A 13712-nucleotide genomic window follows, 5' to 3' on the forward strand; every position below is an offset into this window, starting at 1 on the left:
AGGTATAAGACTTTTTCATCTATGATGTGTATATTTCTAGATCCAAAAATATTAGACTTTGCTTCCTTATCCTTCATTTATTTGGCTGGAATTCATTTTTAATGGCATTGGCAAAAATATATACACAATGTTAATAAATACGTATATAACAACAGGTGGTTCTCTATAGCTAGGCCACAAAGTTCTAGGAAGAATTCTTCAAGAACATCTACATACAAATAAGACAAGTACTGTCATCTTGTAAGCATCAGTTTATTCCTTTCTTCACCACCCAATCAACAGCTAACAAGAGTTAAGAATCCCCTTTTCTGAGCCAGAGAGATGATGGCTCAGCGGGCAATGATACCTGCCACCAAGCCTCAGTGAGTGTGATCTTGGGCCTTGAAAGGAAACCCTGTTCCTGCTCCCCAGTGCTGTCTTCTAATCTCCAGATGCATGCTTAACAACTTCTCAAGTCTCTTTTCTGACTGGGACAGTAGACAATGTAACACAAAGAAAACAAACCTGTCCCTGCCATGCACACTTCTAATAAAATCTCATACTGACCAAAGGTTGCCCACTCTGCTCCTCTTATCCAGTCATCATGTCCGATGAGAGAAAGCACTTTCTGAAACTAGGAAGAAGAGGGTCAGTGAGGTATGTGATACCTCAGTGACTAGTTGGCCTAGTCACTATCTTCAAGCAGTTTAAACGTTCACAAGATAGAACAGCACTGAAAACACTGAACAGCTGGAATTTTGCAACTATTTTAAAATTTCTACGTTAAGATGCATTGCTAAGCAAAACACAATTCTAGTTTCTTAACAAAAACATTAGTTACCTGGCCATCCCGTTGAACAGCGATGTGAACTCTGCAGTCATCAGCACCGCACGACAGCACCGGGACTGGGAGGAAAACAGCATGGTTGTGAGTACCGCAGCTATGATCACTGCGTGAAGAAACCAACTTCTGCTCCCCACACCATCACACAGATCAGCCGAAAGGGTCCGACCTGTCCCCAGGAATAAAGGGACACTCTACACAGTTCTAATCGGAGGTTATGGCAAGTACTGAGACAGTGCGCCCAATCTGAGCACTATGACAGAAGGAGAGTGAAAGACAGTGCAAGTGAAGAGCAAGGAGGAGACTGGGGAGAAGGCTTCAATCCCTAGGACCCACATAAAAAAAGCCAGATGTGGTGCTGTGCATCTGTAATCCCAGCACTTCCTCGGCAAGATGAGAGGCAGACAGAAGTACTGGCAGAAAGTTGCAGGCCACCTACCCTAGAATACCTGAAGTATATAAACAAGAGAGCCCTTGCCTTAGAGTGCACAGACAGAAGCACTCCCAAAAGTTGTCCCCTAACCAAAATAAATTTCAAGAAAAAACAAGTACGGTGCATTTCTACAATACTAGCCAGTGGACCAAGGGGAAAAAACCATTAGCCTAGCTGAATACTGAAGACCCTCTGAGCCCAGCATCAGCTGCTACCTAAATATCTTTACATGTGTTTTCTGACTTCAAGGATTTTACATTTGGCTTAAGAATGAATTAAATGTTAAAACAAAAGAGCACATAATCAAATATAGGAACTCTGAGAGGACTGAAAGGTATGTGTTGCAAAACTAACCTCACTTCCCAGCCACCTTTGCATAACATGGAACCAGAGCTCCAGCTCTTGCCATAGAGGACAGAGAGCAGGAGAGGCTAGAGTTTCCTGGCCATGCCTCTAGCAGCAGGGCCTGTCCTCCAGGGAAAGGAGGGAAGCCAAACTAAACTCACCATGAAGGACATGAAGAGTTCTCATCTTGAGAAGCTCACACAGTTAAGTACCTTTCAATTTAGCCCAATCTTCACCCTCAAAGAACTACTTTTTCCAAATTGTATTTATATACATGCATGAAAAATTCAATGAGTAGCAATAGCAATTTGGCAAAAAATCTCAGCTACCAAAATTTCTAATAGTTGCCCTAATTTTATGAGCTAGACTTGGTTTTCTTTCTTTTTTTTTTTTTGGTTTTTCGAGACAGGGTTTCTCTGTGGCTTTGGAGCCTGTCCTGGAACTAGCTCTGTAGACCAGGCTGGTCTCGAACTCACAGAGATCCGCCTGCCTCTGCCTCCCGAGTGCTGGGATTAAAGGCGTGCGCCACCATCGCCCGGCTAGACTTGGTTTTCGAATACTGTAATAAATGTTACATTATCAACACCTCAGTTTATCTGCTGTAGTTCTGTCTCTGAAACACAGTCTCATGTAGTCCAGGCTAGCCTCGAACTCCTGATCCTTCTGTCTTTATCTCCCTTTATCTCAATGCCCAGTTTGCTTACTTCGTAAGAGCATTTAGATACAGGGCTTGTGAGTACAATTCGTTGGTAGAGGGATGTTGAGCACGTGTGAGGTCATCCGCTGGATCACCAATACAAGAGAGACAAATGTAACAGATGCAAAATCAAGGTCCCAAACATTTCTTATGCTGTTCTTTTAATAAATGGGAGGACACTCACCAGTAGTTCCAGGCAAAAGAGAAAGGCAGACAGTCAGAATAGTTGCATCCCCGAAGGTCAAGGTCTGAAGGTATTTTACTAAAAAACAAAAACTCACCATGAACAATCGCCCCTGAGCTTATCGACCTAAAGAAGCTGCGTGGCATCACTAGTCTAGGGTGTCAGCAAAGAGATGGAGAAGTCAACCCCAGGTCTCGGTGACTTTGAGTAATTAAATGTTGAATTTCAACAAGATCAGAGAAAAAAAAAATAGCTCATTTAAAAAGACTTAGTTGGAATTTACTTAAGCAAATAGTTTTGTTAAGGGATATTTTTGAAAAATCAGAAAAGAAACATTCATATTAGAGTAACACTTCAAAGTTGCTTGAAATGTTGGCACTCACAGGTGCTCTTGTAAGCTGTTAGTCTTTCACAGCTTCTACTTCTTTTACCTAGATTACAAAGCCTCCAAACCTACCTTCTGCGCCCTTTTTAGACCACAGTCGAACTGTGGAATCTGCAGCTGCAGAAGCTATCAGAGAATGCACCACATCAGGTGGCTCACTCAGGTAAACAGCGTGCACGGAATAAACAGGTCCTTCATGGCCTTGGAGACGGAATGCTTTTAAAACCTGAATCAGGAAGAATGACACACGTGTTACAAGAACAGAAGAATTATACAGCTGGGCATGGCAGCTCATGCCTGTAATCCTGGAACGCAGGAGCTGATCCAGAGGACCACTGTGAGTGTGAGAACAGCCTGGACTATCAATGAGACTGTCTCGAAGAAGGAAGGTGAGGCTGTAGATAGAACATGATGGCTGTATATCTGTAATCCCAGCACTTGGGAGGCGGAGACAAGAGGGCATTCTCAGCTACACCATCTTAGAGGCTCTTTCTTTGGTCAGCAGTCCAGGTGCACTGCACGCAGAAACACAAGGATGGGTACCCAATCCCTAAGATGCTCAGCCTTTCCTCCTGAATCCCCATTCCTTTCATCCTTCTTTCATACCCCGCCTCAGTCTGGCCTCATTCTCCCCTCAGTTTGACTGTCCTGCTACTAAGAACTTAGGGAGGCACTGAGAAAGAATCTGGCAAGTTTCTCACGTCAGGTCTCAAAAATAAGAGCTTGCTGACTGGGGTTTCTGTCCCACCTGGTCCCACAGTCATTCAGTCCCCCCAAAACACACAGAAGTCTACATTAACTATAAACTGATTAGCTTATTAGCTCAGGCTTCTTATTAACTCTTATATCTTACATCTGAACCCATGATTCTAGTCTGTGTTAGCTATGTGGCTTGGTACCTTTTTGGTGAGGAAGTCACAGGTTGCTTCCTCTGTGTCTAGGTGATGACTGCAGTCTGAAACTTTACTCTTCCCAGAATTCTCCTGTTCTCCTTGCCCCACCTATACTTCCTGCCTGGCTACTGGCCAATCAGTATTTTATTAAAATACAACTGACAGGGTACAGAACATTGTCCCACAGCACTTGCCCCCCCCCCTTTGTTTTCAAAACAAGAACTCTAAATCAAATCTCCCTTGTTTAGCATTCTTCCTGACCATTATCAGTAACAACTTGTAACCAACATTCTAAACAAAGGCAAACATTCATAATCTATCTTTTGGGAATGTGGGCGTAGTTTTCTAGGCTACTTCCTGCTGATTGGGGATGCTGATAATCTTATAGGGTCCTAAAGAAAATTTTGAATTATGGTCAAGTCCTGAATAAAATATTTTGTGAGGCTTGATCATCTCAGCCAGCAGTCTTGAAACTGTTCTGGATGCAGAACTCAAAGAAAACTCCCAACAGAGGTCCTCTGAAAAGCTGGATCATCTGGGCCTTCTGTTCCCATTGGAGATTTCTCAGGGGGTCTTCCTTGATCAAACCTGATTTTTCTTACCCCAGAATGAATCCCTAGCCTTTCATTTCCTGTGAAAACAAAAGCAAAACCTCTTCTCCAAAATAACATACCTTTTGACTTAAATTTTGAAGTCAAGTCATTTTCAAAATACTTATGGTGGATTAATCCAGCAGCATTTATAATCAAATGTCTTTTAGTAGCTTTTACTCCTTCCTCAGCCATCAAAAAATTTAAAGACAACACAATAACATACAGTATCCAGACTCTCTGTGTATTTTTCATCTTTTATGTGGCTTTATTTTAAACTCTATTTCTTTTATTTTTATTTTTAATTTTTGTCTTTTTAAGACAGGGTTTCTCTGTGTATCTTTGGATGTCCAAGAACTCACTCTGTAGACCAGGCTGTCCTTTAACTCAGAGATCTTCCTGCCTCTGCCTCCCAAGGGCTGGGATTAAAGGTGTGTGCTACCACACTTTGAACTCACAGAGCTCTGTCTGCCTCTGCCTCCCAACTGTTGGGATTAAAGGTATGCGCCACTACACCCAAGCACTCTCGCTTTTTCTTTTTTAAGGACTTTATCCTTTTTCTTTTCTCTCCCAAACTTACATATTTTTAAACACACTGTAAACCACTTAGAGGTTTTCTTCATCTGAATTATCTTTACTATACATCTCTCTTTTTCTGACCACATGAGTCTTTAATTTGCTAAGCAATATGGCTAGGATTAAAGCCATGACTTTGACGGCTGGATCCAACCCATTTTTTAGCTTTCTGAGAGTCTAGCTTCATGGGAGAGGTACCGGTTGAAGCTATGTTTATTTCCACACTTCTACAGTGTGTCAAGGTCCATGCCGCCACCAAGAAGAATGTTGTAGGCTATTCATAAACATCATTTAAGTGTTTTGTGGCAGAAACTCTTAAAAGGGCTGTGAAGTTTTTGCAGCTAAAGTTGAGTCAGGAAGCTTCTCTTAAATGAGACACACTTGCCTCTAGCAAACAGAGCCCACCTGAGAAAATGCTGCTATCAATAAGCCGTGTTTAACTCTATTTTTTTCTGTCTAGAATTACTTCCCAAGCTCTCAGGCTTTATGTGGATGCAGCTGTCCACGTGGGTGCCATTTGTTGACTGATGTTTCTGTTCCACCAAGTCACACATCCTGAGCTCACTTAGCCTCCCTGGAATCTTCTGCTAAGACTGGGCCCAGTGGGGGTGTCATTCTGTTCATTCAAATGCAGGTGGTTCCAAAATCCTTCTCCACATGGCCCTCTAATTCCTGTAGCAGCCAGTAGTTCACACGACATGGTTCCATATCTTACCCATTTTTTTTTTCTGCAGAAGCACCTTTCTCCCAGGGCCCTAAGAAAGAACCCAATTTTCACTTACTCCTTTCCCTGTCCATTGTATCCCCAATCTATTTTAACTAACCTATCAATGCCAAAAGCATTTTTTACACACACTCTCCTTTTCTTCCTGTTTTCCCTATGCTGAGTTAGCAGTGCTATCAAATTGCTCTTGACATACTGCTTTCCTTAGCCAACCGACTTTCAAATGTTTGGTGAATAAGAACCCCTCCCGTGAAAGCTAAGGGCCTCATCCACACTAGGCAGGTGCTCTGCCACCGATCTGTATCCCAGCCCAACCACAACAACAAAAACTTTGAGATAGTGTTTTGCTGTATAACTGGAAGTTGACATGCAGAAGAATGCAAATAGATCCATATATATCACCATACACAAAACTCAAGTCCAAATGGATCAAAGACCTCAACATAAATATATCCACACTAAACCTCATAGAAAAGAAAGTGGGATGTACATTGAATGCATTCTCACAGGAGACCATTTCCTAAATATAACCCAAGTGGCAAAGACACTGAGAACAACAATTAATAAATGGGACCTCCTGAAACTAACAAGTTTTTTGTAAAGAACACAGTCAACAAGACAAAACAGCTGCCTTCAGAACCCCACATCTGTCAGAGAGCTGATCTCCAAAATATACAAAGAACACAAGAAACTAGACATCAAACTATCAAGTAATCAAATTCTAAAATGGAGTACAGATCTAAACAGAGAATACTCAACAGAAGACTCTCAAATGGCCAAAAGACATTTAGTCATCAGAGAAATGCAAATCAAAACAACTCTGAGATACCATCTTACACCAATCAGAACAGTAAAGATAAAAAACAAAACAACAATGACAGTTTATGCTGGAGAGGATGTCGGGTAAGGGGAACACTCCTCCATTGCTGGTGGGAGTACAACTATACAGCCATTGTGGAAATCAGTATGGCGATTTCTCAGAAAATTAGAAATCAATCTACCTTAAGACCCAGCAATACCATAACTTTTGGGTTTACACCCAAAAGGAGCACAATCACACCCCAAGAGCATTTGCTCAACTATGTTCTTAGCAGCATTATTCGTAATAGCCAGAACCTGGAAACAACCTAGATGCCCCTCAACTGAAGAACGGATAAAGAAAACATGGTACATTTACACAATGGAGTACTACTCAGCAGTTAAAAAAAAAAAAAGACATCTTTAAATTTGCAGGCAAATGGATGGAACCAGAGACAAATATAGCACATATTCACTCATAAGTGGATACCAGACATAAAATAAAGGATAACCAGCTTACAGTCCACAACCCCCAAAAAGCTAGAATTCTCTTCCAGAAACAGATGAAAGCAGATGGAGAAATCCACAACTAACACCTGGGCCAAGCTCCAGGTGAAGAAAGGGACGAACGATAATATGAACAAAGAAAGGAGTCAAGACTACCAGCATCAGCTGACCCAAACTAGCAGAAGATCGCTAACTTCAGACTGACAACTGGGGAACCTGCATAGGTCCAAACTAGGACCCCTGAATACAGGAAACAATGGAGTGATTTGGACAGTACATGGGGCCATTGGCAGTGGAACCAGGATCTAATGTTAATGCCTGAACCAACTTTGTGGAACCCATTCTCTATGGAGATACCTTGCTCAGCCTGGCGGGGGTTGGGGGCTCGGTTCTGTCTCAAGGAGGCGATGGAACAGACTTAGTTAAATTCCCAGGAGAGGCCTTAACCTTTCTGAGGAGCAAATGAGAAGTGGGGTGGGGGGAAGGGGGAAGTGAAAGGAGAGGAGGGGGGGGAACTAGGATTAGTATGTAAAAACTAACTAAAGCCAAAATGAAGAAAAAAAAAAAAAACCCAACAACAAAACAAAAATACAAAAACATGGAACCAGTTTTGTGTTGGCCAGCTACTTCTGGACATGGGGCTTGACCTAGTTTATGTTTGATACATCCAGTGAGTGACACTCAATGGCAGAAAATATATTTTTTCTTTCCCAGTAGGTATAAAATGCAAACACCTGCTTGGCTGGGGACTTTGTGTCCACCTTCTTCTCAGTGCTGGGGTTTCTTCTTCAGATTTTACAGAACAATAAATTATATAGGTTACAGATAAGCAAATAAAGTAAGTTCATAGATGAGAAAAAAACGAGGCACTCATAAATCAGAAAACAAAAAGAGCTAAAACTTGAAAAGTAAATATAGTAATTTCTTAGAGTTAGAAACAGCTACTGACCTTATTATTCTCTAATTCCCAGTGAATCACTCGATTGTCGGATCCTCCAGACACCAATTCAGAGGAAGAGGCTGAAAAAGTTGTTTTGGTAAATATTTGCATCCATCTCATTCCTTCCCCTAGTTATTTTCTCAGCACCTTCTCAGGGAATCTAAATCACATGGTGACAGACCTTACTAGAGGGGCACTAATTACAGTGATAACACATGTAATTCATTTCATGTGACCTTACTTTTAAATAAAGCAAAATTCATGCTTCACAACAAAGTCCTATGGTGTGATTCCTGTGGTCTCTGATGTCAAGGGGTGGCAAGCAATATATTTACAACTAACTGTGTTTCTGCACATACATGAAGAGCCATTCTTTATATTATATAATGGCTTTTACTGATACACAACTTACTCTGATCTACTACTTGAGATAAGTGATGTACTTTTTTTTTTAATATTACAGACAAAACCACAGGAGAGTCTCACTAGCGCAAGAACATTCTGCACTTGCACCTAGATTATAATGCAGAATGAAAAGAAACTTAACTCAGAGTGTTAGACAACAGCACAGCCGGCACAGGACAATTAAGAGAACTCCACTGGAGTGAAAGTTGCAGCAACCAACAGGTCCACTAGGAACTCTGGAGTCAGAGTCTCACAATGGAGAGAAATAATTCACTGCATTCCAGTGATTTTTCAAAATTTTTGTCCCACTTCACATTCTTTAAGAATTTGAAGAACCAGCCGGGCGATAGTGACAGCACATGCCTTTAATCCCAGCACTTGGGAGGCAGAGGCACATGGATCTCTGTGAGTTCAAGACCAGCCTGGTCTACAAGAGCCAGTTCCAGGATAGGCTCTAGAACTGCAGTGAAACCCTATCTCAAAAAAGCCAAAAAAAAAAAACCAAAAAAAAAAAAAACAGATTTCGAAGAAACCCTAAGAAGCTTTTAATGTGGGCTATATATATCAGTATTAAAATTTAAAACTAAAAAGTATTTTTTTAATAGTTTATTTAAGAACTACAATGATGTTGGGCATGGAAACACATGCCTTTAGCCCCAGCACTCCAGAGGAAGAGGCAGGGGCACCTCTGTGGATTTGAGGCCAGTCTGGTCTACATAGTGAGTTCTAGGCCAGCCAGGACACAGTGAGACCCAGTCTTAAAAAAGCAAACAAGCAAAGAAACAGTTAAGATGGTTCATTACCTCTTAGGCACCTGCTGTACAAACCCAGAGACCTGAGTTTGATTCTCAAACCCACAAAAAGGTAGGTGGAAAAATCAACTCTACACATGGACTGTGGTGTGTACCCAACCCCACCAACAAACACTGGCAAGAGTAATTTAATTATAATGATATACAAAATATGTTAATACAAATTTTCATGGAAGCTGAAGAATTCTAATATTAGAACCACAAAAACTTAAAAAGAACAGAAGCACAATTTTATATGTCTACAAGGCTCTTTAATGTCTGACTGTATTAGAAAACAGTTGACGTTTCCTATTTGCTTCTCTATTTAGTCTATTACAGCGTCACACATCATGTGGCTGATAGAAACCCACACAGCACACTCATGGCAGCTGTGAATGAATACACTTCCTATTATGAAAACATCATGGACCTCCCACATCTTGAGATCACCAAGGGTCCTCTGATCCAGTACCACCCCTTACTTTCCAGACTATACTATCAAGTGCAACAGGCATACACGGTCTTAACTAAGCAACAGTCCATCTTCAGCTGAAACAGACTGAGTCGACTGTCAGTCTCCACCTATGCCCTGCTCACAGGTTTTCCAACCAAAGGTTATGGGGCATAGTTGTATCCATGCTTCAACTGCTATCAAGTAAAAACACTAGTCAGCTACCTAGTCACTGGATAGACCAGTTACCATTTTTTCCCACACATACATCAATCAAGGAAATGATAAATTAAGAGAAAACAATGAAAAAAATTACTAACTGTAATTTTTCAAAAAGCATGAGATCAGCCTTCTTGGCTTTCTACTTACAGCCATCCCGTCTACGTATCCACTCCAGGCAATTGACTCGGGCGGTGTGACCATTCAGATTGTTGACAACTACCCTTCTCTTTAGAGGAAAAAAATATCAATTAGTACATTAGAATGTAGTACACAAAGGGAATTGGTAAATAAGTAAAAATCAGCTGTATTTTGATGCAATAAAAAAGAACAGAATTCCAGCTGTAGAGCAGTGACACATACCTTTAATCCCAGTACTCAGGAGGCAGAGGCAGGTGGATCTCTGAGTACAAGGCCAGCCTGGTCTATAAGAGCTAGTTCTAGGACAGCTAGGACTGTTACACTGAGAAACCCTGCCTCAAAAAACCAAAAAGAAAAAAAGAACAGAATTCCATCAACAGAGTTGCCTTTCAAGCAATCAACCTCTAACTGTGGCTTGAGTTAACCATTTGAGGGTCATAGTCCTCAGGAAAATACTACCAAGCTGCATTAAGAGAGGGTTTAATTTTTTTCCCATGTGCATTGGTGTTTTGTCTGTATGTGCGTCTGGGTGTTGGATCCCCTGGAACTGGAATTACAGACAGCTGTGAGCTGCCACTGTGAGGGTCAAATTTGAACTAAACTAAGACCACTTCTCTTATGCCCTCTCCATGACCCCAAGTTCCCGAAACGAGTTGAACTCCACCCTGGGTATAACTGATAAGGATATGATTGATGACAGACACTAACCACATGGCTAATGACAGCTACTAACTACATGCTTCGACCATGCCTCATGTATTTTTAACTGCTTTACTCTTCAGTTCTGTACTTCCCCTCACCATAACGAATCAGGTTAAATGTCAGCTACCCCAAGACCCTCTGACCAGGCTGTGACGCACTTGTGGTTTTCCCTTATATAAACCCTAACCTGTAAATATCCAAGACCACTCTCCTCCACCTACTGCACCGGAGTGATGGACAGTGCTCCAAGCTTAGGGTTGTAATCAATTAAACCCCTTTGTGTTTGCATTGAATACTGGCTCTGTGGTGGTCTTGCCACACGGGCATAACACCATGTGGGTGCTGAGAACTGAACCTGGGTCCTCTGGAAGAGCAGCCAATGCTCCTAACCACTGCGCCATCTCTCCAGCCCGAGTTGATGGTTAAAAAGAAAAAAAAAATCTGTAGTTAATATACATAAATTCATGGTTAATCAAATGGTAGGTTCTTTAGCCCCAGTGACAGTGGCACAGGTCATGAGGCCACAACTGCTAAAGACCTTCTAAATCAGATCCCTGCAAGTTCTATAGTCAGATCCTCTGCTACCTGGGCAGCATGACTTCACACACAGCTAAAGATCTGCTCATAGGACGTCTCATTACAGCCCTTTCTAAGTTTGTTACCAGTAGCACTGACTTGATGCCTGCTTGTATGCCAAACAGAATTTCTCACGGCTGGGAAAAAGGAACAGGTAAATGTGCATAAACAAATGTATTTAACAAATGAGTTCTCTGAGGTTGGAAAGCACTTAAATGCATTTCCTTGTCTTCCCACTAGAATGAAAAGTAATTACTCATTATCTTTGTAGCGTCACAACGCCTATAGCAAGCCTAGACCGGTATCTCAAAAAATGCCAAGAGAACATCATCCTCAAAACTGTACTGTAGCAATGTGTGTGTGTGTGTGTGTGTGTGTGTGTGAAGGCCATAAGCTGATATCAGAATGTCTTTCTCAATCAATTCTCCACCTTTTCTGAACCCGAGATTACTGTTTTGCTAGACCAGGTAGCCAGTGAGCTCTGGAGTGAGCTCTGGAGTGAGGTGCACACAGACACGCCTGGCTTTGACATGGGTGCTGGGGGATCTGAATTTAGGTCCTCATGCTGGCTTGGGAAGCACTTTACCCACTAGGAGCCATCTCTTCAGACCCGTATTTCAAGTGTTCCTATTCCTTAAATTAAGTACCCAACCAGAAAATATTTGACAAAGTATTGACAAAGTATTTTGGGTGTTCAACATATGGTATGTTAAAAATCTTCTAACATGCCGGGTGGTGTTGGCATGCACCTTTAAGCCCAGCACTCAGGATGCAGAAGCAGGTGGATCTTTGTGAGTTCAAGGCCAGCCTGGTCTACAGAGCTAGTTCCAGGATAGCCAGGGTTACACATAGAAACCCTGTCTCAAAAAAACCAAAAAAAAAAAAAAAAAAAAATCTTGGTACTATCAGGTTATCATTAAAAAAATGTGACAGAGGTGGAAATGGAGGCTCAGGTCTGTGGTCTCAGCCTGGGAGGCTAAGGCAAGAGCATGGTGAACTTGAAGGCAACCTCAACTAAGTGGCTTCAGAGGCAAAGCAGCCTAGGCTACAAAGTGAAACAAACAGCAACAAAAAGTCATGGGAACAAATCCACTGCCTTTGCCCGAAGACGGGCTTCTACTGGCCTAGTTCGCCACTGGCTGATGGGCAGTGTAAAGTTCACCTTGGGTTTGATATGCTTCTTATTGCCAATCAAGAATGTATAATAAAGGGATAACGGTGAGAAAAGCTAAGAGCATGCTAAAGGGAAGAGGAAGCAATTAAAATTTTTTTCATATAGAATCTTGTATCTGCAAAAGTTGAGGGATATGGAATTCCAAATCAAATGTTAACAATGCAGCACTGTAGGAAACAGAGACAGGCATCTGCGCTGCATTTTGGTTTCCAGCCTTTCAACTGTGACGCAGGACCCATGCAACTCTAACTTTTACCACCCTAGAGTAAACGGTGACGAGGCTTCATAACTCCGGTAGAATACATTAATTACTCACTTGAGAAGCTGAATAGGAAAACTGACAAAAAATAAACAATTAGCTGATCTTCAAGAAATGGGTTAAGTTCTGCCGTATAACCAGGGCTTAGGACTCCCATCCTCTATTTTTCCCATAGTTCTTTAAAAGCTGCATTCACATTCACAACCGGGCGGCGGTGGCGCACGCCTTTAATTCCAGCACTTGGGAGGCAGAGGCAGGCAGATCTCTGTGAGTTCGAGGCCAGTCTGGTGTACAAGAACTAGTTCCAGAACACAGGAACCCAAAGCTACAAAGAAATCCCCCCTCGAAAAACACAAATAAATAAATAAATAAATAAATAAATGCTGCATTCACGTATCTAAAATATCCGTAAATAAATAAATAAATAAATAAATGCTGCATTCACGTATCTAAAATATCCGTAACATTTCTTTGCAATTCAGGACAGGCTCCAAAGCTACAGAGAAACCCTGCCTCGAAAAACCGAAATAAATAAATAATAAATAAATAAATTTTGCATTCACGTATCTAAAATATCCGTAACATTTGTTTGCAATTCAGCGTAAGCTCGTTTACAGTATAGTGGGGAAACAAAGAACTCAGATGCCGCGTGTGGCTTTAACCGACGCCTAAATTTCAATTTTTCTAAGGGTTCTGAGAAAGATGCCGTCATTGGGGTTTCAGTTCGGGGGTCACGGGACACGGTCACCCTAGGCAGAGGCAGCGCCACGCAGGAGAGGACAGAGTCCAGGCCCCTCGGGAGGCTCTCCTAGACCCCTTGACTGTAGTCGGCCTGCAAGCTAGGCCCGTAGTGCGCGCGCCTAATCCCTCGTACCTGAGGGTCGTAGAGAACCACGGAGCAGGACGTGCCGAAGGCCAGGAGTCCTCCATGCCCGCAATTCCAACTCAAAGTTCCTCGAACCCCGTTCGGGCAGCAAAACGCGTGAGCCACCTCCAGCAAAGGAGGCACCATGATGCCAGCTGGTCAGTGGCCGAGACACTCCCGCGCACTTCCGCCCCAGAGCGGAACTACTCTTCAAGCAGCGGCTTCTCCCGCGGA

At 42.2% G+C, this 13712-nt stretch overlaps 1 protein-coding gene across 1 annotated transcript in view; it reads right to left on the reverse strand.

The window, feature by feature from the left end:
* The window catches only part of Elp2 (elongator acetyltransferase complex subunit 2), a 35778-nt gene extending 22114 nt beyond the window's left edge, over positions 1–13664 (reverse strand). The window contains exons 1-7 of the mRNA XM_057788664.1: positions 13488–13664; positions 9912–9990; positions 7905–7975; positions 2940–3093; positions 2483–2560; positions 821–885; positions 547–613 (exon numbers count right to left, since the gene is read on the reverse strand). Coding sequence (XP_057644647.1) covers positions 547–613; positions 821–885; positions 2483–2560; positions 2940–3093; positions 7905–7975; positions 9912–9990; positions 13488–13625 — 652 coding nt within the window. The 5' untranslated portion in view covers positions 13626–13664. The remainder of the gene's footprint in view (positions 1–546; positions 614–820; positions 886–2482; positions 2561–2939; positions 3094–7904; positions 7976–9911; positions 9991–13487) is intronic.
* Positions 13665–13712: the final 48 nt, after the last annotated feature.

Source organism: Chionomys nivalis, chromosome 14 (assembly GCF_950005125.1).
Source record: "Chionomys nivalis chromosome 14, mChiNiv1.1, whole genome shotgun sequence".
NCBI lineage: Eukaryota > Metazoa > Chordata > Mammalia > Rodentia > Cricetidae > Chionomys > Chionomys nivalis.